This window comes from Dendrobates tinctorius, unplaced genomic scaffold, assembly GCF_039654945.1.
Source record: "Dendrobates tinctorius isolate UK_male_01 unplaced genomic scaffold, ASM3965494v1 ptg000342l, whole genome shotgun sequence".
NCBI lineage: Eukaryota > Metazoa > Chordata > Amphibia > Anura > Dendrobatidae > Dendrobates > Dendrobates tinctorius.
Genome location: NW_027362008.1, coordinates 6,706,788 through 6,732,594, shown reverse-complemented (window position 1 = coordinate 6,732,594; position 25,807 = coordinate 6,706,788). Strand labels below are relative to the sequence as shown.

General features: G+C 47.6%; 1 protein-coding gene across 1 annotated transcript in view; it reads left to right on the top strand.

Moving 5' to 3' along the window:
• LOC141074882 (uncharacterized) overlaps nt 1-14,832 on the top strand; it is a 78,090-nt gene extending 63,258 nt beyond the window's left edge. Inside the window, exons 6-8 of the mRNA XM_073562191.1 lie at nt 6,056-6,222; nt 10,073-10,158; nt 14,305-14,832. Coding sequence (XP_073418292.1) covers nt 6,056-6,222; nt 10,073-10,158; nt 14,305-14,494 — 443 coding nt within the window. The 3' untranslated portion in view covers nt 14,495-14,832. The remainder of the gene's footprint in view (nt 1-6,055; nt 6,223-10,072; nt 10,159-14,304) is intronic.
• The last annotated feature ends 10,975 nt before the right edge of the window (nt 14,833-25,807 follow it).

Genomic DNA, 25,807 nt, shown 5'->3' with positions numbered 1-25,807 from the left:
GTGGGAGCTGGTCTGCCCTCCTCTTGTCACAAACGTCCACGAATTCCTGATAAACCAGAGAGAGAGTAGGTACCTGTATTGGCTCTTCCACATTCCGGGAAACTGGAACCATTACCGTTGGACTGATGGTAGGACTACACTTCGGGAGGAAGGATATTTCCTTGGTTTCCCAATTGATGTGTGGATTTTGTGACTGTAACCAGGGAATTCCTAAAATTATAGGAAAGTGAGAAGATATTAACATAAATGAAAGGGTCTCCTGATAATCTAGTTTCATTTTACATTCCAGAAGCACCGTCTCCCGGTCTACTGGTCCGGAAGCTAATGGGGAACCATCCACCGTTTCCATGGTGACTGGTGAAGCTCTTAATTGGGTCCTTATGCCATGTTCCCTGGCAAAAGAAGAATCCATGAAATTCCCACCTGCACCAGAGACTATCATGGCTGAACTTGATATCCACTGACCTTCCCACAGGATCTGAATAGGAAGAGAACAATGTGATTATTCCTCCCCTTGATATTTAGGGGAGGTCGACATCAATGTTGGGGGAACACAGCGTCTAGATGTACTGTAAGCTGGCCTCCGAAACCTCTGACTCAGCGTCAGTATTGTCATAATCCTTTACTGCCACCAGCACCTTGTTAGGTTACCTGGGACATTTAGGACAATTAATGAGGAAATGGTCTGATTGACCACAATAAAAACATAAGCGTTCACGGAAACGGTATTCCCGGCGTTCATTATTCTCATGTCTATTTAGCGAATCCACTTGCATAGGCACCTCCTCGGCCTCCCGCGGGTTTTTGCCTGTAGTTTCCCTAGATGGAAGAGCAAAATTAGTGATGCGATTTAAAGCTGCCCATTTCTCTTGTCTGCGTTCAGTTAGGCGAATATCAATACGCACACAGTGTTGTAAAAACAGCTCAAACTCCTGTGGAGACTCTGAACGAGCTAGCTCATCCTTGATTGCACTGAATAAACCTTTCCTAAAAATTGGCAATAAAGCATTGTTGTCCCAGTTGGTATCCACCACTAACCTCTTGAATTCGGTAACATATTCTATGACTGCACGCTTCCCCTGGCGTAAGGAAAGCAAGGCAGATTCAGCGGTGGCACGGCGGTTGGGGTGGTCGAACATTTGCGCCATAACTGTCAGAAAATCATCCAAATTATTTAGACGGGTATCATGACTTTCAACCTTAGGATTTGCCCACGCCAGAGCCCGTGACGTCAACAACTTAATAATACATAGAGCTTTAGATCTATCAGACCGGTAGTAAGAGGCATGTACATCAAAAAATAATATGCATTGATTGACAAACCTATGAAATTGACTTCGGTCACCATTAAACCGAAATGGAGGCAATTTGGGCATACTGGGGAACGGTGTATGCTCAGTGGGTAAGGCCTCCTGGACTTCCGTCCTGGTACGTAGATCTTGGAGAGCCTGACCAAACACCTGTGCATTGTGGTCAACCCGGGACTCCAAGTCTCTAAGTTTATTTTGAATAGCCCCCACCTCCTGCTGCAAGGAGTTAATCATAGAAAACATTTTGTCTGCTCGTGACTCCGACATTGCCCCAGCAGAATCCTCTTTTAGGCTGGAGTATTTTGTAATAGTATTGTAGGAACTCGAGGATTCTGATAGCGTGGGGAAATGAACAGACAGAGACAGGTTTCTTTATGTGCAAACAGTGTATTTTTACACAGTGATAATACCCCATACGGTATACTGATAACCTGCAATGAGATCAGTCCTCAATCCATATAGCAAGTCGGCAGAGTTTCTGAAAACAGAGTCCTCACAAAAATGTGATCAGAAGGTGAGTGTGACATTCTGATGACGTGGCGCAGTTCACACTAGTGGTGCAGAGAGAGTCAAATCCAGATATGTAGAAGGCACAGGGAAGTCCAGAACAAGATCACAGGTTGATCCCAGATGCAGCAAAAACACAAGAAAGTCCAGAAGCTGATTCACAAGTTGGTCCCAGAAGCGATGTGAACACAAATGAGTCCAAAAACAGGTTCACATCAAATTATAAGGTCGGTGTTAGTTCCCACAGCTCTCACCAGGGAGAGTGAAGGATTGAAGTGAGACACAATTCAGAAACACAGTTCTTACCAAGGGTTAAGTTCTAAAGTCCACAGACTGTTGATAGCATGATGAGTGCAGCTTTCCTAAGCAGAGAACAGAGAAGCACCCTGAGGAAACAAACAGCACAGCTGACGGGAAGCAGGTTTTATACAAATGAACAGGAAGTAGGGCACAGAGAAACAGCAACCTCCATCTTGACAAAGGGTAAAGTCATTCACAAGATGATTTAGAAAAAACCCGGAATACTGACAGGGCGACTGCTGTTGACGTCTTTCAACACTGGAAAGTTGCACAGGGCTGTTTTCAAAGCTGTCCAGTTGACTGTTTGGGGTAGACTCCGCTTGGTCAGGTCCGTCAAGCGTTTTGCAAGGGCGCTATAGTCCTGTACGAACCGCCTATAGTACCCTGCAGTGCCCAAGAAGGACATCACCTGTTTCTTGGTCCGGGGGGTGGGCCAGGACACGATTGCGTCCACTTTCTCTGGTTCTGGACTGATGGAACCCTCAGCTACCCGGTGCCCCAGGTAGTGGACCTTGCTCATGCCCATTTGGCACTTTCCCGGCTTTATGGTCAGACCTGCCTGGTGAATACGCTTGAGCACCTCCTGGAGATGCTGAAGGTGTTCCTCCCAGGTGGAAATGAAGGCGGCAATGTCGTCCAGGTACGCCATGGCGTACTTCTCCAGTCCCTGAAGCAGGTGGTTGAACATCCGCTGGTAAGTGGCAGGGGCATTTTTCATGCCGAAGGGCATGACTGTGGACTCGTACAGTCCAAAGGGGGTGATTAAGGTGGATGTCTCCTGCGCCACAGGGCTCAGGGGAATCTGCCAGTATCCGTAACTCAAATCCACGATGGATATGTATTTTGTGTTTGCCAATCGCTCAAGCTGATCCTCGATGCGTGGCATCGGGTGTGCATCAGAGGTTGTAATGGCGTTTAGCCCCCCGTAGTCCACGCAGAACTGGGTGGTCCGATCCTTTTTAGGTACGAGAGCTACAGGTGAGGCCCACGCGCTCTTGGACCATTGAATCATCCCCACCTGTAATATCTCATCGATCTCTTGGTGCATAACCTGCTGCACTTCCTCAAAGATCTGATAAGGTTTTCGCCGTAGTGGGACATGATTCCCGGTGTTCATCTCGTGGACCGCTCAGTCCATCCGGGTCGGTTGGAGAACACGGCCCGGAACAGTTCCAGGGTGGTCAACAACTGCGACCGCTGGGATTTGGATAGTGAGGCACTCATCTCCATGTCCTCAATGGACCCATTGGCCTTGGCTTGGACCAGCATGTCTAGAAAGGGGTCTTCCTCCCCGTCCACGGGCAGGTTGCAGACCGGTAGGATGCATGCTTCTGACGGCCGATCTTCTTTGCCTGCAGAAGAGAACCCCACAGCCGTAGGGCCCACGGGATGTCTGGCAGTCCCTGAGCCACGAGTGTCCTTAATGCCCGAGACCCAGGAGTCCACCTACCTTTTACGGGGTTCCGTATTCTTCGGAGTAAACGATCACAGCTACCACATAGTAGCTGCGGGGACAGTACTCTTTATAGAAGGACACCCAGTCCCCCATCTGCAGGGCCCTTTCATGTTTAATGGAGGCTATGTTGAGGTAAACTTTGTGGCCAGTCTCTGCCTATTTAATAAACCTGTAGCCAGTGGCTCCGAGGGACAGACATGGTGGTTTCCCGTTCTCATGGAGGGCTGCCCAGATCTACCGCTCCTTGTTCTTTTTCTGGGCGATGATATCGGCGATCCAGACAGACGGCCCCGTGTAGGCCGCAGACCCGCTCCGCGCCGGTGACGCGGGACAGGGAGAAGCCGGGCAAGGAGGCCGGTGGTCGATGACGCGGACGTCAGCTGGCCCAGCAGGGGCCGTAGATTCGTCAGGCGCTGACATCGGTGAGGAAGGGGAGGTCGGGTGGGGAGGCTGAGACTCAGGAGCGCAGACCTTAGGCCTCGCACCCCCTTGGGTCAGTAACGTATGACAGGGCAGAACTGGGCGAGGAGGCTGGAAGTCACTATCAGGGATTTTGGGCCAAGTGTCCAGATGGGGCAGGGAAGCGGGGCTGCCTGTGGTGCCACTGGCCAGGATGGGGAATCGTTCACCTTCCCCTGTGCCGCAGCCTCCTTCCTGCTGCTCCGCGGCTCCTCCGGGTACTCGAGCAACAAGCGACCGGAGTTTCCACAGTGCCGCTGACCTCCTCCCGCTGGATGGGTTCGATGTCGCCAGCCGTCACCAGCGGGGAGGGCCCCGCCGTTCTTCCGCTGCTTCCGGTCCCATCACCTGGTGTCAACTATTGCTCGTCTTCCCGCCATCCGGCAGGATCGGCCTCTTCGGCACGGTCTCACACCTGTGTTGGTGTGGTGGGCAGTGATGGATCCTGCCGACTACGCCACTTGTCGTATGTGATCCCTTGTGGCCACGAGACGGACTGACAACAGACGCAGAAACACGTTCAATCAGGTCCAACTATATTGGGTGTCCTCTTGACATTCACACAAACACAACAGCTTCTGCTCCTAGACCCAGGTACCTGTCGCCTCCTCCTGCTCCTGACGGCGAAGACCCTCTGGGTTTTTTCACCGTGGCTGCCGTTAGACCCACGGCCACAGCGTTTTCCCCGGCCGAGTCTGCCCACTGCAACACTTACTACACCTTCAGTGTCCAGCCATCCAGTACCCTAGGTCTCCTTTAGTCAGCATACGGAAAAGATGGTCCAGCTCAAAAGGGTAAAATCCCAAACATTTTATTTAAATATCCATACAATAGGTATGCAGAATACAAAAATGCATGAACCCGACCGGAAAACCGGAGGGAAGGTTGAGGAGACACTGTACGCGTTTCGAACGAAAAGTTCTTAAACTCAGTCTGAGTTTAAGAAATTTTCATTCGAAACGCGTACAGTGTACTCCTTTTCCGTATTTTGTCTACTGCCTGACAGAGCTGTGGCCCGTGCTTGAAAGCAACATGGAAGTACAAAGGGTGAGCTGAACACATTTTTTTCTTGCACTCCTTTAGTCAGCAGCTGTCCTGTCGGGACCACCCCCCTCTCCAAGTATCCATCTCTCTCCTCTGTCTTTCCTGAGCTCTTCCTCCCTCCGTCTTCTCCTGAGCTCTTCTCTCTTCTGTCTCCTCCTGGGTGTCTGCCCTGCCCCTGTGACTATTTTTCCTTTTATCTCTTTATTCTGGAAATCCCCTTCCCAGTCCCGTAACTCCACCCACCATGACTCTGCGGTTTCTTAGCATTAGCTGCTGTTAAGCCCTTTTCTCACTACTCTATGTCTCCATCTAGTGGCCAAAACCCGGTATTACACCGTCTCTTCCTAATTCTAGCTGTTTCCTTAGACATGTATACGAATTCTCATCAGACAGTGTACACAACATATCTTACATGTTCCTTCTGCCTCAGACAGGTCCATAGGTCAGTCCACCCTCCTACAATAGTCAAGACTCGCTTCGCTGCACTGTCACTTTTAGCCCTTGCTGTTTGCCAAGACCTTTGGCTTAGCGAATCCTCGTCACCAGGTGACCCACAACCATAGCACAGATCCTTTACATGTCTCATACATCTCAAGTGACACCAGCACATTATCAGCAGACGGGACTAGCCCAGCCTCTGAAATGGACATCACTGGTGATGAGGCTTCTATTTAGAGTGGGGACAGAGGCTATGACGGTGACCACCTGCTCTGCCCCCTGATGACGTCCTGTTTTAGTATCCTAGCATGCACTGAGGATTCTCAAACAAAGTGTCATCAAATTGGTAATAAGTAATAAAAGCTGTTAGATTAGAGCGGGATCTATAGCAACTGTGAAAGGTCAATAGAAAAGCGATCAGATTACTACAGTAGATAGACATGTAGGATTAAAATCAAAGGGGGTGTACTTATTTATTATGCACACTTTATACATGCAAGCTACCATCAGTTTAAAAAAAAAATACTTTTTGTACTTCTAGAAAATGCTGCAGACTCCATTGAATACTGCCCCCCAGGGTGGCATCAGATTGGCGAGCTATGCTACTACTTGTCCACGCAGAAGAAAAGTAGGATTTCTGCTCTTGATGACTGTGAGAAGAGATCGGCCACACTGGCCAAAGTAGGAGATGAGCGCTCCACCCTGACGGTAAGAGACAGTGACCAGATTTCATTGCCGCCATGAATGGGGCCAGTGACCCTGAGACTCTGCAGCCACCAGCTCCTTCGGGGGGATTCAGGACAAGGGATATGAACGTGTCTTATTCAGGGGAATGACTACAAAGCGGTGTAACGGTTACAATCGCACCAAGCCCGGGAGCCTTGGGGGCTGAAAAACTCAATTTTTCCTAAATCGGATCCAGGTTTGATGCGTCTAAGTCTGCGCTGGTGATGAAGACTGCCGGAGATGGAGATTGTCCTTAAAAGCTTTTATTTCTAATAGGTTTTCAAAGAACATGAGAACATGCGGCGGCTGATGGGAATTGTCACGATCCCGCCTGGTAATTGTCACGGACCAGGGGATGTGACCTTTTGCCGCACACGGCTATCACAGGCACAGGGGGGCTTATCTTAGTTTTCCCTCCGCTGGCACATGTGATAAAAAAACAGCAAGCTAGTCTTGCCCTAACAATTTACTGCAAGGGGGTTTATTTTAGCTATCCCACCAGTGCCACAATATGTTACAAGCTGTCGGGATTTATGTATATCCCACTTTCCAGTTCCCCTTTGGAACTTGCAGCTCTCCGGCACCCCCTTACCCTCAGGTCAGTCAGTGAACTACACCTGGGATAATTGTTCGCCAGACGGGCTGCTCACTGTGAACTGGCTGTTAGGTGCACTGCAGTGAGGGAATTATCAATGCTCTGGATGCAGCCACACAAAAGCTTATAAAACCCCTTCCGTCGCTGCCAGCTTCACCCACCCAAACAGGACCACACTTCGCTGCCACCAGCTAGCGATTCTCTTAATCAATAATTTAATTAAGAGGGTCCGTAGCAAACCCCAAATTAGTAGCGTAATTACTTAGGGCATGTGTACATTCGCCAAAAAACAAGGAGGCAGAACTAATAAATTTTATAGTTTATGCCCAAAAGATGGGCAGTGTTTACAAGGTATAAAAAAGATGAAACAATCTGAGACAATTAAAATATGTACAATACGATTACAAATAAAAGGGATTTAAAAGCAGAGATAACTTACATATTGTTTAGATCATTTCAGGCAGAACCATGCGGGGAAGAGGAGCCAGACATCATAATTCATGGATGAGGTCTTTTGGCACAGCTCGCAAGCAGCAACTCTGACAGAGGGGGCTCAGTTGCAGACTTATAAGTCTGGGCTTCTCACATCACCAAAGGGGCTGGCTGGAGATGGTCCTCCCCTCTCTGAAAGTACAGATTTGTGTTCTGAAAACTTATAACCATCATATCTGGGCTTGAGTGCCTAGCAGAATATCAGCAGAACCATCATTCATCTTATATTGAAATTAGCTTTGTAATGACATCAAACACTAGCTATTTGCTCCACTCGGTTCAGGAGAACTCTGTTTCTCTGGTTCTGTTGATGCCAGGATTTAGAAAGAACCACTGTAGGGAAGCCGGATCGGAGCACGTTCCGATATGTCAGTTTCATATTTCTGTCACGGACGGGGTCCGAGATGCGGTCTCTAATATTTCCCACACTTATATGCGACCACATGTGCTCAGACAAAGAAAAGTCTTTTTAGTAGCTAATTAACATTCCTTGCAGTGAGGAGGGGAGGGGGGAGACAGGAAAGAGCTGGTGCTGTTACAGATAGCATGTGTGATGCTGCAGGCACAAGCTGCAATGTGTGACATGCTAAGGAAGGGAGGGGGGTCAAGCCCTCACACTGACATAGCATAGTTCAGTGTGTAAAAAGAAGATTCTGCAATGTGATAATCCAGGGAATCTTACATCATATTTTACATTACCATTACAGTAGTATTCATCAGCTGCTGCCTGCGGTATAAGTATATAAATTTAAAACATGGCATGCCTTCCCCAGAATTTTTAATAACCCGCTAGGCAAAATTCACAGCTGTGGGCTCAGCTTTCAGCTTCAGCAAGGCTGGTTATCAAGAATGGAGGGGTCTCTGTGCTGATTTTTTAAATTATTTAATTAAATAATTTTAAAAATGGCCTTGCTAAAGTAAACAGCTGGAGGCTGGTGTTCTCAGGCTGGTAAGTGGCCATGGATATTGGCTCCCTTAACCTAAACATAGAAGCTTGCAGCCGATCTGAAAAGGTGAATCTATTAGATACGCCAATTCTGGATTTTTGCCTGGCTCTTCCCAATTGACCTGTAGCGGTGGAAAGTGGGGTTCGTATTTGTGGGTTGATGCCACCTTTTATTGTCAGGTCACATCAAGTCCATGGCTTAGTAATGGAGAGGCGTCTATACGACACCCATTCATTGGTAATCCTACAGTTATATTGTGTATAAAGAGCTTTATTAGAAATAATACCAAACACAGTTTTCCATCTTTATTTAAAAATAACAAGCACAGTTATACTCACCTAACACCTCATTCCACTGAAGCCCTCGTTCTCCTGTAATAAAACAAAAATAAAAAAACAACAATATCCCTCACCTGTCCTACGTTGTGTTCCACGCCGTAATCCATTTCTGGTGATAAATAGTTTCCAGCCAGATAATTTTACAATTTGATAAATCTGACTTTTTTTAATGGGCAGGAATTAAATCAACATTTAAGATTTTTCTTTGTCCGTAAGCACTTCAGGGCCAGAGGAAGTGTCAGTGAATGAGAATCGTATATCTCCTTTGGTGAGCACAACCATTATTCTGCTTTTTAAATGGAACCATAAAATCATTGAATCCTAGAATGATGGAGTTGGAAAGGACTTCTGGGTACATTGGAACCTCCAGGGTCATTGTGTACAACTCCCTGCTCAATGCAGGAGTCACTAAACCATCTCAGACAGATGCCTGTCCAGCCTCATTGTCAAAAAGTTTTTTCTAATATCTAATCTGTGTCTCCTCCCATTCAGTTTAATCCCATTGCTTCTCATGTTTCCAAGTGCAAATGAGAATAAAGATAATCCTTCTACACTGTGACAGCCCTTCAGATATTTGTAGACAGCTATTCAGTCTCCTTTTTTCTTTTTTGCAAACTAAACAATCCCAGATCCTGTAACTGTTCCTCACAGAACATACTTTGCAGTCTGCTCACCATCCTGGTCGCTCTTCTCTGAACTTGCTCCAGTTTGTTGATGTATTTTTTAGAATGTGGTGCCTAGAACTGGACACAGTATTCCAGATGAGGTCTGACCAAAGAGGAGTAGAGGGTGATAATTACTTCACATGATCTAGACTCCATGCTTCTCTTAATACTTCCTAGAACTTTTTGCCTTTTTTTGCTGCTGCATCACACTGTTGACTCTTGTGCAGTCTGTGATCTATTAGCATGAGTATACACAAGTCTTTTTTCACATGTGATGCTGCTTAGTTCAATTCCTCCCATTCTGTATATGTAATTTTCATTTTTCTTGTTTGTGTGCACCTAATATCCCTGTAGAGCACTGTGAAGGGTTAATTACCCCAGAAAGGCCCAGTGGCCACTATTTTGCAGTATCAGGGCAGTATGGACTTATCACCACTGGAAACATTGATATTTCTGGTCCCTCACCATTTTGAAGCAGTAAACCTGTGCCTGTTAGGTCTGCTGTCAGCTAAGGGTTTGGTACAACTGTATCCAGTGTAGATTGTGCTCTGTTTGCTGCAAACATCTGAAGGTTTGTTACCATGAGTCAGTCTGTGGACACCTCACAGAGCCTTGTCTACACTAGACACAATTGGATCTACTTCTCGGCTAAGAACAGGTTCTTGGCCTCTGAATGGAAGAGTGCACTTATTCACAAATGGCAAGCAGAGGTACTGAAAATGCTGAATAGAAGCAAAGTATAATGTCATTGATACTGGTGATTCCCCTTAACCCTTGCTTACATCTTTGTTTCAGGAGCTAATTAGGAGGAAAGATGGGAATTATTGGATTGGATTATATAAGAATAACGGCTTCTGGGAATGGCCGGACGGGACCATCAAGTGAGTTATCTCCTGATACATACGTGACTGTAGTGGATGAGACATTGGAGACTAATGCTGTACATATATTGCTCTACCTCACTATCCAGATCCCATCTGAAACTGTGTGTGTGTATTGTAGGGATTCGCTCACTTTCAGGCAGCTGGCAACGTTCACACAGGTGAAAGTCTTGTGGTGCAACAGGAAGATTTATCAAAGGACATAAACTTTCAAACCTTTCCGGCACAAAAGATAAATAGAATATAAACAGTCCATGATGTAGTCACAGGAGTCGGTGCAGGGCTCACCCACAAAGAATAAAGTCCAGCTCTAAACCTCTGTCAGAGGTCACGTAACAGTCACAGGTTTTCTCACCACCACACAAAGGCCCAAATGCCACCGCTACTCCTAGACAGAGCTCCTGAATGAGGCAGCTGAGCTGTCTTAAATAGGCCATTCCAAGGCCTGGAACAGGAGGTATGGGAATGGCTTGTCCCTTACAGCACTGTGGCCGTTCCTCAAATCCGGACCCAAAATCTATGCCACTAAAAGACACCTCTCAACACTACAGTAAATCTCCCATCCAGAATTCCTCAAGGCTGAAATTAAAGTACCAAAAATGTAAAGTGGTAGAATGATGGAGATCACAAGATGGAGACTTCACTTGTCTGTTATTGGTGGAAAATAGAAACAACATTATCACATCATCAGGATTCTTCTGTCCGGAGTCTGAGCCTCGTGCAGAAACCCGGCACTTCCACCTTCGGTTGTTGTCACTGAGATAATTAATGGTCATCTAAGGCAGGTTCTGCCGCTGAATGTACAAATCATCGGGAACTGCTGGCAACAGCTCCTGTGTAATTGTAAGATGCCCAAGCAAGGTAGTTGTGGGTGAGCTTCAGTCCCCAGTGGGTTTTTCTAGCATCCTACCGACAAGGTATGTCTCAGCCCTGGTGTGCTGCTAAGTATGTGGAGCTTTCCACTTACTTCTGTCCTGCAGGCCTCTTCTGACTCCAGGAATCCTTCATCTGGAACCAGGGCAGCAATTAATCCAGGAGGCACTTGGTTCATAAAAACCAAACTTTTATTTTGTGAATGACAGTCTGTACAGTTTTTACAAACAGATGCAAAGGATAAGACCCAAACGATTGTCATCTTTCCCACAGGTAGAGGATACAACTTCAGCCCTGGTTCTTGGTATAGGTGGCATACACCCCTCTCTGGCTTTCCTAGCCCCTGGGGATCTTCCTCACCTCTAGCAGTATATCTGAATTGAAATAACTTCTGCCCCATGTAGTCTGAGTCCATCTTTCCCTGTAGCTTCACAAGCTGAGTGTGCCTCCGCCACCCCAAGTCCATCTTGAGGTTGCCCAAAGCCAATAGACAGAATAACACGGAAGGGTATTTGTGGCAATCCTCTGCCCCAAATATTAGGCTCAATTTGTCCCTAGGAGCCATAGAACTGTTATGTTACTCTACTGCTGCCCTCAAACTTTCTGACTGTCACTCCTTGCAATTGCTGCTAACACTCTGTTCCCCCTTCCAAACTGGGCCGGCCACTACAGTTAACCTTGTCCCAGCTAACTGAAGCCCCAGTGGGTGTAATACCTTTATCACATACATGGTGATCAAATATATTTAAGCTCTGAGTGTCAGGGTGCAATCCATCAGATCCTACCACCGTTATATAATCACCGACTATTTATATCCTTGATGTACTTGATGGAGACAAGTAAGGGGATGAGGCAGGCCTCCACTGTTCCTTGCACTGTACCATGATAACTTTTGGGAGTGGGAATATGAGGTCAGTGGACATCTGTAGCTGCTTGTCTTGTAGCCTAATGTCGTGCAGATGCCTCCTGATAGTTGTGTAGATAGTAAGCCCTTAGTCTTGGTATGTGATGTCCAATTTTTCTTGCAGCATAGAATGGATCACTACACCTCATTGTTCTAATCTGATGAGACCACGTGAGTGATGAAATTGAGGTGACCTTTATTAGGGAAAATCTCACCGGTCCTGTTCCCCGGATTATGGTGTGGGCGGCATAGTGTACAGAAGGTTCGTGTTCTTCGGTGATGAATCCGGCTTTTGTGTTCGGTGCATTGATAGATGTAGATTGGTATGGAGACCATGTCAGCAATGCAAAGGAGACCATATGGGCAATGCCATGTAAAGGCCTCCACCAGGGAACATCACACTGGTCCTACTCTCAGGATTTTGGCAAAGTTAGGCATTATGTCTGGAACCCGGACCCCTCTAGTCTTCATTCCCAATCACTACCAGCTCAATGTTACATAGATTTGTTGGTGGAACCAATGGTGTGACCATTTCTCCAAAGTGTTCAAAGAGCTATTTTTCCACATGACACCACCAGGCTGCATTATCCTCATACTTCATTGAGCATCTGCGTGGCCTAAAGCTGCTCCTGTCGCTGTAGCATCTCCGGACTTGTCTCCATCGAGCACATTGGGGTCGTTACTGGTGGGTGATTATTCAGGAGATGCCGGCAGCATCTCTGTACTTATCTCCATCGAGCACATCAGGGACGTTACTGGGGGGTGATTATACAGGATCTGCCAGCAGCATCTCTGGACTTATCTCCATCGAGCACATCGGGGACGTTACTGGGGGGTGATTATACAGGATCTGCCAGCAGCATCTCTGGACTTATCTCCATCGAGCACATCGGGGACGTTACTGGTGGGTGATTATACAGGATCTGCCAGCAGCATCTCTGGACTTATCTCCATCGAGCACATCGGGGACGTTACTGGTGGGTGATTATACAGGATCTGCCAGCAGCATCTCTGGACTTGTCTCCATCGAGCACATCGGGGACGTTACTGGTGGGTGATTATACAGGAGTTGCCGGCAGCATCTCTTGCCATGTCTCCATCGAGCACATCGGGGATGTTACTGGTGAATGATTATACAGGAGTTGCCGGCAGCATCTCTTGACTTGTCTCCATCGAGCACATCGGGGACGTTACTGGTGGAGGATTATACAGGAGTTGCCGGCAGCAGATCCTGATGATTTGTATGATCAGTGGCAGAACCTTCCTCATGTAATACCATGGCTTCCAGGGGGGTAGCTTCTGCCGCCGCTCCAGTACTCACTGCGCTGGAGGCTGTTTCATCACCCGTATGTTGTGCACTTTGGGGTCCTCGGCTGTCTGTGGGGGTGGTTATGCCTGTCCTCGGCTGTCTGTGGGAATGGTTACGCCTGTCCTCGGCTGTCTGTGGGAGTGGTTATGCCTGTCCTCAGCTGTCTGTGGGGGTGGTTACGCCTGTCCTCGGCTGTCTGTGGCGGTGGTTACGCCTGTCTTCGGCTGTCTGTGGGGGTAGTTACGCCTGTCCTCGGCTGTCTGTGGGGGTGGTTATGCCTGTCCTCGGCTGTCTGTGGGAATGGTTACGCCTGTCCTCGGCTGTCTGTGAGGGTGGTTACGCCTGTCCTCGGCTGTCTGTGGGGGTGGTTACGCCTGTCCTCGGCTGTCTGTGGGGGTGGTTACGCCTGTCCTCGGCTGTCTGTGGGGGTGGTTATGCCTGTCCTCGGCTGTCTGTGGGAGTGGTTACGCCTGTCCTCGGATGTCTGTCCGGGTGGTTACGCCTGTCCTCGGCTGTCTGTGGGGGTGGTTACGCCTGTCCTCGGCTGTCTGTGGGGGTGGTTATGCCTGTCCTCGGCTGTCTGTGGGGGTGGTTATGCCTGTCCTCGGCTGTCTGTGGGGGTGGTTACGCCTGTCCTCGGCTGTCTGTGGGGGTGGTTAAGCCTGTCCTCGGCTGTCTGTGGCGGTGGTTACGCCTGTCTTCGGCTGTCTGTGGGGGTGGTTACGCCTGTCTTCGGCTGTCTGTGGGGGTGGTTACGCCTGTCCTCGGCTGTCTGTGGGGGTGGTTATGCCTGTCCTCGGCTGTCTGTGGGGGTGGTTATACCTGTCCTCGGCTGTCTGTGGGGGTGGTTACGCCTGTCCTCGGCTGTCTGTGGGGGTGGTTATGCCTGTCCTCGGCTGTCTGTGGGGGTGGTTATGCCTGTCCTCAGCTGTCTGTGGGAGTTTTATCGCCTGTCTCCCGCTGTTTATATGACTGTGAGTAATATCCAAGGCCAGGTCCTCCTCATTTTGTACTCTTCACTGTTTTTCTTCTCTCTTTATCTTTTTATTTCTTTACACAGAACAGATTTACAAGTAAGGAGTCCTCAGGTGTGTGTGAAGGCAGGTCCTCTCCTGTCACCGGAGTCCTGTAGAACTGCGCTGCCATGGATCTGTGAGATGAGGACCAAGACGTCCAGCTCCAAGACAGAAGTTCTGCGCTGCATGGGCGAGAAGATCAGGCTTTTTGGAGAGAATCATGAGGAGCAGTAATCGCCTGATACTGGGTTGGGTCCACATCGATTACACAGATCTACAAAAATATTATCTGTAATCATCGCAGATCATCGACTTTGTACTTTTCTGAATCATCTTTTTGTCCTGATTTCAGAAATGTCTATAGTTTTTCTGTAGCACGTATACCGGTAGTTTCCATGGAGCAGCATCATTATTATAAGGTGTAGGAAATATACTGGCGACATTAAGTAAACCGTAATCTACAGATCAGGAATATATGCTTCACCTTTCAGAACAGCTTTTATTGACCCAGAATAATTTCTTATGCAAAATAGAAACCAAAATATGAGCAGAAATTAAAGTGCTTGACATTAGACTGTCGTCTATACGATTTTTCAGGGTTGTCCCTATATAACATCCAACAGCAATCTGCCATCATTGAGTCACTCCTGGTAGCGGTGCTCCATTTCTGTAATGTCCTGGTGACACCGCTCGCCTTGTTCATCGCTTACATCCCCAAGATTGTGAGGGAAGAAATGTAAATGTGAATACAGAAAGTGCATGTTCAGAGACCTGCGACATCCGGGACCCTGGGATGCATTTAGCGGTTCCTCAGCACCTTTGCTGGAGATTTTTTCTTCCTAAGACGTTTTCACAGATCCACTTGAAGATTTTCCAAGATCTCAATCCCTTATCAATTAGAGTTCCTCCAAACACATCATCTCTCATAAGCTCCCACATCTGAGGACCAGCAAATGCCCCTTCCTTCAGTTCTGATGGGGACATGCTGGAGAATTAACTGTGAAATGTACTGGAACCAGAGGCGTAGCTAGGGTTTTTGTTCAGGGAGGGCAAAACTAGCCACGCCAGGTAACCTTGATTACAACTCGGTGACGCACCCTAAGGTCGGGGTCAGACTTGTGAGAATCTCGGACAAATCTCACACGGCAATACCCGACACTGCCACCAGCACTCGGATTGGAGCGTTCAGCTGCAAAGAAATACATGCAGCTGAACGGCCCGATCCAAGTGCCAACAGCACTGTCGGGTATTGACATGCGAGATTCGTGCGAGTTTCTCGCAAGTCTGACCCCGGCCGAATAGTGGATGTAGGAGAACCTCAGCAGATGACTAATATCTTTATAAAGACCAACATTGATATTACCGCCATATGGTCAGTGGTAGATACCAGTCATACAGAACACATAAGAGATCACAGTTACAGATAATGACTTACCGCTGATGTTCTTTCTGATGGAATCGTTCACTTTTCACGTCTTTTCCATCTGGTCCAGACCGTCATGACAACTGTCACCCATCCTGTGCCCATTTGGTATATATGTCCCCCATTCTCTTATGTATGTCCCCTATCCTAAGCTCATCCTGGTATACCTATACCCCATTCCAGGACCCATCCTGGTATACATGGTTCCACTCCTGGGCCAATCTGGGTATATCTGTTCCCCATCCTGGGCCCACCTTGTATATATGTCCTTCATTCTGCTGCTTTTGTTTAACTCCTTAGCGACAGAGCCAGTTTGCAACTTAATGACCAGGCCAATTTTTACAATTCTGACCACTGTCCCTTTATGAGGTTATAACTCTGGAACACTTTAATGGATCCCGCTGATTCTGAGAATGTTTTTTCATGACATATTGTACTTCATGATAGTGATAAAATTTCTTCGATAAGTCTTGTGTTTATTTATGAAAAAAATGGAAATATGGCGAAAATTTTGAAAATTTTGCAATTTTAAAACTTTAAATTTTTATGCCCTTAAATCAGAGAGATATGTCACACAAATTTCTTAATAAATAACATTTCCCACATGTCTACTTTACATCAGCACAATTTTGGAAGCAAAATTTTTTTTTGTTAGGAAGTTATAAGGGTTAAAAGTTGACCAGCGATTTCTCATTTTTACAGCAAAATTTACAAAACCATTTTTTTTAGGGACCACATCATATTTAAAGTCATTTTGAGGGGTGTACATGACAGAAAATACCCAAAAGTGGCAACATTCTAAAAACTAGACCCCGCAAGGTGCTCAAAACCACATTCAAGAAGTTTATTAACCCTTTAAGTGCTTAACAGGAACTAAAGCAATGTGGAAGGAAAAAAATTAACATTTAACTTTTTTTTGCAAAAAATTTACTTCAGAACCAATTTTTTTTATTTTCACAAGTATTAAAAGAGAAAATCAACCACAAAATTTGGTGTACAATTTCTCCTGAATACGCCGATACCCAATATGTGGGGGTAAACCACTTTTTCAGCACACGGCAGAGCTCACAAGGGATGGAGCGCCGTTTGACTTTTTCAACGCAGAATTGGCTGGAATTGAGATCGGATGCCATGTTGCGTTCGGAGAGCCCCTGATGTGCCTAAACAGTGGAAACCTCCAACAAGTGACCCCATTTTGGAAACTAGACTCATTAAGGAACTTATCTAGATGTGTGGTGAGCACTTAGAACCTTCAAGTGCTTCACAGAAATTTATAACGTAGAGCCGTGAAAATAAGAAATCCATTTTTTTTCCACAAAAATGATCTTTTCGCCCCCAAATCTTTATTTTTACAAGGGTAACAGGAGAAATCATACCCCCACAGTTATTGTGCGATTTGTCCTGAGTACGCTGATACCCCATATGTGGGGGGGAACCACTGTTTGGGTGCATGGGAGAGCTTGGAAGGGAAGGAGTGCCATTTTGGAATTGTGACGGACTCGACTTCTGCTGAGCCCATCTTCCTTTTTAGAGTGGACCCTCTGGGCCGTGGCACCCACCCACCTAGGGCGAGCTGACCTAGTGAGAACCCACCCCCTGTATAGGGAGTGTCAGGGGCAAGACCAAGGGGGTGAGCCACCACGGCAGCTGGACCAGACGGCCGGCTCAGGGGACACTATTAAGTGTCTGACAACAGGACGGACAGGATACCAAACATAAAGCAAAGTCAGACAGTTTCTTCCTCAAACGTGGATTCACACTTTATTCAGGTGCAAGGCATAACAGGGAATCAGGTGCAGGGCACACACAGTGAAACACGGCAGGATGCGTGCAAGGGCACGCCAAATGTTCCAGGCACAGTACGTGCACGAAAACATACCAGGGTCCAGGACAGGATACGTGATAGGGATCACACAAGAGTTCCTAGAAGGGATGCGTGCTAGGACACACCAGGATCCAAGACGGGGTGCGATGGCATCGGACTCCGGACTACTGGCAACGACCGACAGGGTCCAGGCATCAGGCTGCGGACATCAGCTCCGGACATCAGTCCGCAGTCATCTGGTTCCGGACCTCTGGCAACGGTCGGCAGGTTTCGGGAATCCGGCAGGCAAGCCAAGGTTCAAGGCAAGGTGCGTGCATGGAGCCACGCCAGGGTTCAAGGCAGGGTGCATGCTTGGAGACACGCCAGGGTTCAAGGCAGGGTGCGTGCTTGGAGACACGCCAGGGTTCAAGGCAGGATGTGTGCTTGGAGACACGCCAGGGTTCAAGGCAGGGTGCGTGCTTGGAGACACGCCAGGGTTCAAGGCAGGGTGCGTGCTTGGAGACACGCCAAAGCACAAGGTAAGACAGAGTGCGTGTGTAGAGACACACCAAGGCACAAGATACTAGACAGAGTCCTGCGCGTGCAAAGGGGCACGCCAGGGTCAGGCGAGGCAGAGTCCTGCGTGTGCAGAGAGGCACGTCAGGGTCAGGGTTCCAGGACAGGGTTAGGGCCTGTGCGTGCAAAAGGGCACAACAGGGGACATGGCAAAGCCTGCGCGTACTTTTACCGAAGCACAGGGAGGTATGCCATGGGCAGGCGAGGGCCTGCACGTGCTTTAGAGAGCACGCAGAGCAAAGTGAGGAAACAGCGTGAAGTGCAAGGGAGCACAGAGGGCACGGCTGGGGCACTGGCTAGCTGATCGGGCTGCGGCACTGACAGACGGGCAAGACTCCAGCAAACCCGTCTGAGGCATGGCAGGCGACACAGCTGTCACTGACCGACAAGCACGGCTGATGCACAAGCAGGCGGGCACGGCTGAGGCACAAACAGGAGGCTAGGAAGGCCCGGCGCATGCAAAGAGCATACGAAGCAGCAAGGGAAGACAAGACAAGAAACCAGGCAGAGCTTAGACAGAGTACAGAACCAGGAACGGAAGCATAGGCAGAAACACGGAATCAGGTCAGAGCAAGAACAGAGCTAGCAGCGGAGCGTAGGCCGAAGCCCAGAGCCGGGCCAAGGGAGAACCTTGGGACTAGCCTAGAAACGTGCAAGAGAGCATAATAGGAAAGAGTCTAGCAGCGGAGCATAGGCCGAAGCCCAGAGCCAGTCCAAGGCAGAGCCTTGGGACTAGACATGGAAAAGAGCACAAACGGAAGGAGAGGAGGAATGGTGCGTGTGCCAGGGAGCACTACAGAGCACCATAGGAGAGAGCGAGGCAGAGCAAGCAAAGACTGAGACCATAGGGAGGAACAAGGCAGAGCAAGGCAAGGTACGGAACAAGGCATAGCGAAAACAGGCAAGGCGGAGAATAACAGAAGGACTACAAGTCCAAGCAGGACAAGGACGAACACGGCACAACGGACAAACATAAGACAAGGCACGGGACAAGAGACGGAGTACGAGCACGGAGCGTGTGCAGAGATGCACGACAGAGCAGAGTGCAGGGGCACAAAATAGAGGGAGTTCCCCACAGACCAAGCAGCCATGCAGGGACACCACACAATACTCAGGCCCTGAGCACAGGAAGGGGTGGTCTAATATAGGGCCTAGCACCTCCTCTTCCGGTCAGGACCAGGGGCGAACTTCCTAGTTCAGATGCTCCAGGATCACAGAGCGCAGTCACATGATCAGGGTTTCAGACATGACGAGATGATCACAGAACCAGACAGTGCAGGATCTTAGGAAACGTCACATGATCAAGGTTTCAGACATGACGAGATGATTGCAGAACCAGACAGTGCAGGATCCTAGGAAAGACACATGATCAGGGGTTCTAGACATGACGCGAAGATCACAGAAGGCAAAGCAGAAACACGGGCATCTTGCAGCTCAGCAGACATGAGGTGAGTGTGCACACTGCTCTAGGGAACAAGCAGGATAGCAGACATGAGATGCGCATGCACACCGCTCCAGGGTCATGAGGTAAAACAGACATGGCGGACATAACAGACATGGCGAGCATGACAGGAATGCAGACTTTGATGGAATGGTCTGCGGGCATCATGTTGCGTTTGCAGAGCCCCTGATGTACCTAAACAGTGGAAACCCCCCACAAATGACACCATTTTGGAAATTAGACCCCCTAAGGAACTTATCTAGATGTGTGGTGAGCACTTTGAACCCCCAAGGGCTTCACAGAAGTTTATAAACGTAGAGCCGTGAAAATAAAAAGTCTTTTTTATTTCCACAAAAGTGATTTTTTAGACCCCAATTTTTAGACCACCAAAGTTGATAAATAGTGGAAACCCCTCAATTCTTGCTCCAATCCTAACCCCAACACACCCCTAACCCTAATCCCAACCATAACCCTAATCCCAACCCTAATCCTAATTCTAACCCTAATCCTAGTTCGCCCTAACCCTAATTCTAACCCTAGCCCTAACCCGAGCCCTAACCCTAGCCCTGACCCTAACCCTAGCCCAACCCTAACCCTAGCCCAACCCAAACCCTAGCCCAACCCTAACCCTAGCCCAACCCTAACCCTAACCCTAATGGAAAACTGAAAAAAAAATGTTTTCTTTATTTCATTATGTTTGCCTATATAAGAGGGTGATAAACGGGGGGGTTATGTACTATTTTTTTTATTTTGATCACTATGATCGTTTATCTGCCGGAGCCGGCAGATTCCTGGCGGGCGCACTGCGCATGCGCCCACCATTTTCAAGATGGCAGCGCCCATCGGAGGACGCTGGCGGGACGCGTGACCACCGGGAGGTAAGTGAGGACCACGGAGAGGTACCGGGGGGGATCGGGGACCCTATTTCTCTCTCCTCTGATGTGCGATCACCTCAGAGGAAAGAGAAATTTAATGCATAATCGCGGCTTTTTTTTTGCGGTCGCCATTATAGGGTTAATAACGGCGATCGCAAAAGCGTGGTCGGTAAAAACCAACCGATTCATGTTCTCTGGGGTCTTGGCTACCCCTGGCAGCCGAGACCCTGGAGAAAATCCGACACTGGGGGGCGCTATGTACTTTCTCCACAGCGCCGTTAATTAACAGCGCTGTTGTTTTAGTACCCTTAATTACCGCCGTTAAAAGGTGTATCGGTGGTCGTTAAGGGTTTAAGGCATAAAAAAGAAACAATTCTTGCCTTCCTCCACTGTCGAACCACATGATGTCCTCTTCTGAAGCCTGTAGCTGATGTCAGCGTGTAAGCGACGGACAGTGCATGACATCAGTGTCACGTGCAGCCTGTAATGGACTCCCCAATGTCAGCTGGCAGCCTTTGATTGGCGAGCGGCGTGCACTGCGGTGCTTGGACATACAGTTGAACTATGAGCTGGAGGGCACTCCTTCCGCACGGGCCCTGTCGTTACACCCATGTTTTTATACTGTGTCCATACATCCCAAATATTATATACCACTACTCATAGGTCTTCAATTAAAGTTACCCTCATTCCTTCTTTCTGCTATCTAGTGACTCATTGTAGCAACACCTGAGATGCAGAGTGAAAGAAGAAGTGTGGAGGTCCGAACAGTGGTTAGTGAGCAACGGAAGTAGCCGGAGAGATATGAAGGGTTTTTTAACCTTTTGTCAGCCTTCTGCAATTCAGCAAAATGCTGAAATGAGTAAATATTTTTGTGAAATCCGAGTACAATTCTATACCACTTAAATGCAGATTGTCTCTTCAGAGAGGAAGAGGACTAGAACTCTAGTGCCACCGATTTCCCAGAGGAGCATTAAAGAGGAAAAAAGAAACAACAGCAATATACAATGAATCAATAATATACAACAAAATATAATATAATAAGTGACCGATGTGTTTCTTTCAAAAGTGGATGGCAGACCATCCAGTATACATAAGGAGAAAAACTAACTCATGATGTAGAAAAGAACCAGGATTAATGGACATTGGTATATAAAAAACTAAAATAAAAACAAAAATGTGTATAATAAAATAAGCCTTTATTGTAAATTTTGGCCAGACAACAACAACAGCAATAAAAAGATATATATAAAAACATATAAATAGGCAAAAAAACGCACAATTTATTAATTATCGAGTATCCATACTTATGATAATTTCACCACTGTACAGACAAAAATTGTTCAGATTAGGCCTATATAATAGTCCCCATGTAAAGCAGCAAAAAAACGTGAAGTAGTGAGTCCAATAAATGGTGAAGTGACGAAAAATAATAAATAAAATGGAGGAATAATCAAATACAGATCACTAAACCAGTAAAATTGTGATAATCACTAATAAAAAATGTGTGTGCGTATATGTGTGAAACAAATGTTGGTGAATAATACAAAAATTGCAGTGAGAAAATATATATATATGTTAAAAAACTGAAGTGAAAACACTCAAAATAGTGAAAAAATGAATGCAAAAAATATGAGCAAAAAATAATAATAAATGCTGAACTCACGTGGAAAATACTGAAAAAGTACAATAGCGCTGTGTGGAATTTACATAGCTAACAATAAAGATACACTATATAAAAAATGTACCTTAATTAGTGATGCACTTGTATAATTAATAACTAATGTGCACCATATAATGGCTATATGAGAGGCCACTGAAAAAGTACCATATAGAGCGCTATGTAGTATAAATGGGCCAAAACCAAGGACAAAACAACCCGCATACTGAATAGTGCTGTGTAAATTACATGGGCCACATTAAGCACAGACGTATCATGTGTAACAATGGGTAATGAAGCACTTATACGACAAGATGTTGGCCAAAATCATGCAGCACAATATAGCGTGGTATATTACCTGGAAAGCCAAATGACAGGACAGTGGTAGAAGCGGTGTGCCAATAGAACGCGCCCCGACGCGCGTTTCGGAAAAGCTCCTTCGTCAGGGGGATGGTAATGACTCAGTTAAGGTCTATTTATAGTGCACAAATTCCGGTGTATAAAGCAGAGCGGCGCATGCGCTGTCACCGTCAGCCCGAGACATACAAGGCAATTAGCGTCATGCAATTAACCCCTTCACCCCCAAGGGTGGTTTGCATGTTCATGACCGGGCCAATTTTTACAATTCTGACCACTGTCCCTTTATGAGGTTATAACTCTGGAACACTTTAATGGATCCCGCTGATTCTGAGAATGTTTTTTCATGACATATTGTACTTCATGATAGTGATAAAATTTCTTCGATAAGTCTTGTGTTTATTTATGAAAAAAATGGAAATATGGCAAAAATTTTGAAAATTTTGCAATTTTAAAACTTTAAATTTTTATGCCCTTAAATCAGAGAGATATGTCACACAAATTTCTTAATAAATAACATTTCCCACATGTCTACTTTACATCAGCACAATTTTGGAAGCAAAATTTTTTTTCGTTAGGAAGTTATAAGGGTTAAAAGTTGACCAGCGATTTCTCATTTTTACAGCAAAATTTACAAAACCATTTTTTTTAGGGACCACATCATATTTAAAGTCATTTTGAGGGGTGTACATGACAGAAAATACCCAAAAGTGGCACCATTCTAAAAACTAGACCCCGCAAGGTGCTCAAAACCACATTCAAGAAGTTTATTAACCCTTTAAGTGCTTCACAGGAACTAAAGCAATGTGGAAGGAAAAAAATTAACATTTAACTTTTTTTTGCAAAAAATTTACTTCAGAACCAATTTTTTTTATTTTCACAAGTATTAAAAGAGAAAATCAACCGCAAAATTTGGTGTACAATTTCTCCTGAATACGCCAATACCCAATATGTGGGGGTAAACCACTTTTTCAGCACATGGCAGAGCTCACAAGGGATGGAGCGCCGTTTGACTTTTTCAACGCAGAATTGGCTGGAATTGAGATCGGATGCCATGTTGCGTTCAGAGAGCCCCTGATGAGCCTAAACAGTGGAAACCTCCAACAAGTGACCCCATTTTGGAAACTAGACTCATTAAGGAACTTATCTAGATGTGTGGTGAGCACTTAGAACCTTCAAGTGCTTCACAGAAGTTTATAACGTAGAGCCGTGAAAATAAGAAATCCATTTTTTTTCCACAAAAATGATCTTTTCGCCCCCAAATCTTTATTTTTACAAGGGTAACAGGAGAAATCATACCCCCACAGTTATTGTGCGATTTGTCCTGAGTACGCTGATACCCCATATGTGGGGGGGAACCACTGTTTGGGTGCATGGGAGAGCTTGGAAGGGAAGGAGTGCCATTTTGGAATTGTGACGGACTCGACTTCTGCTGAGCCCATCTTCCTTTTTAGAGTGGACCCTCTGGGCCGTGGCACCCACCCACCTAGGGCGAGCTGACCTAGTGAGAACCCACCCCCTGTATAGGGAGTGTCAGGGGCAAGACCAAGGGGGTGAGCCACCACGGCAGCTGGACCAGACGGCCGGCTCAGGGGACACTATTAAGTGTCTGACAACAGGACGGACAGGATACCAAACATAAAGCAAAGTCAGACAGTTTCTTCCTCAAACGTGGATTCACACTTTATTCAGGTGCAAGGCATAACAGGGAATCAGGTGCAGGGCACACACAGTGAAACACGGCAGGATGCGTGCAAGGGCACGCCAAATGTTCCAGGCACAGTACGTGCACGAAAACATACCAGGGTCCAGGACAGGATACGTGATAGGGATCACACAAGAGTTCCTAGAAGGGATGCGTGCTAGGACATGCCAGGATCCAAGACGGGGTGCGATGGCATCGGACTCCGGACTACTGTCAACGACCGACAGGGTCCAGGCATCAGGCTGCGGACATCAGCTCCGGACATCAGTCCGCAGTCATCTGGTTCCGGACCTCTGGCAACGGTCGGCAGGTTTTGGGAATCCGGCAGGCAAGCCAAGGTTCAAGGCAAGGTGCGTGCATGGAGCCACGCCAGGGTTCAAGGCAGGGTGCATGCTTGGAGACACGCCAGGGTTCAAGGCAGGGTGCGTGCTTGGAGACACGCCAGGGTTCAAGGCAGGATGTGTGCTTGGAGACACGCCAGGGTTCAAGGCAGGGTGCGTGCTTGGAGGCACGCCAAAGCACAAGGTAAGACAGAGTGCGTGTGTAGAGACACGCCAAGGCACAAGATACTAGACAGAGTCCTGCGCGTGCAAAGGGGCACGCCAGGGTCAGGCGAGGCAGAGTCCTGCGTGTGCAGAGAGGCACATCAGGGTCAGGGTTCCAGGACAGGGTTAGGGCCTGTGCGTGCAAAAGGGCACAACAGGGGACATGGCAAAGCCTGCGCGTACTTTTACCGAAGCACAGGGAGGTATGCCATGGGCAGGCGAGGGCCTGCACGTGCTTTAGAGAGCACGCAGAGCAAAGTGAGGAAACAGCGTGAAGTGCAAGGGAGCACAGAGGGCACGGCTGGGGCACTGGCTAGCTGATCGGGCTGCGGCACTGACAGACGGGCAAGACTCCAGCAAACCCGACTGAGGCATGGCAGGCGACACAGCTGTCACTGACCGACGAGCACGGCTGATGCACAAGCAGGCGGGCACGGCTGAGGCACAAACAGGAGGCTAGGAAGGCCCGGCGCATGCAAAGAGCATACGAAGCAGCAAGGGAAGACAAGACAAGAAACCAGGCAGAGCTTAGACAGAGTACAGAACCAGGAACGGAAGCATAGGCAGAAACACGGAATCAGGTCAGAGCAAGAACAGAGCTAGCAGCGGAGCGTAGGCCGAAGCCCAGAGCCGGGCCAAGGGAGAACCTTGGGATTAGCCTAGAAACGTGCAAGAGAGCATAATAGGAAAGAGTCTAGCAGCGGAGCATAGGCCGAAGCCCAGAGCCAGGCCAAGGCAGAGCCTTGGGACTAGACATGGAAAAGAGCACAAACGGAAGGAGAGGAGGAATGGTGCGTGTGCCAGGGAGCACTACAGAGCACCATAGGAGAGAGCGAGGCAGAGCAAGCAAAGACTGAGACCATAGGGAGGAACAAGGCAGAGCAAGGCAAGGTACGGAACAAGGCTTAGCGAAAACAGGCAAGGCGGAGAATAACAGAAGGACTACAAGTCCAAGCAGGACAAGGACGAACACGGCACAACGGACAAACATAAGACAAGGCACGGGACAAGAGACGGAGTACGAGCACGGAGCGTGTGCAGAGATGCACGACAGAGCAGAGTGCAGGGGCACAGAATAGAGGGAGTTCCCCACAGACCAAGCAGCCATGCAGGGACACCACACAATACTCAGGCCCTGAGCACAGGAAGGCGCGGTCTAATATA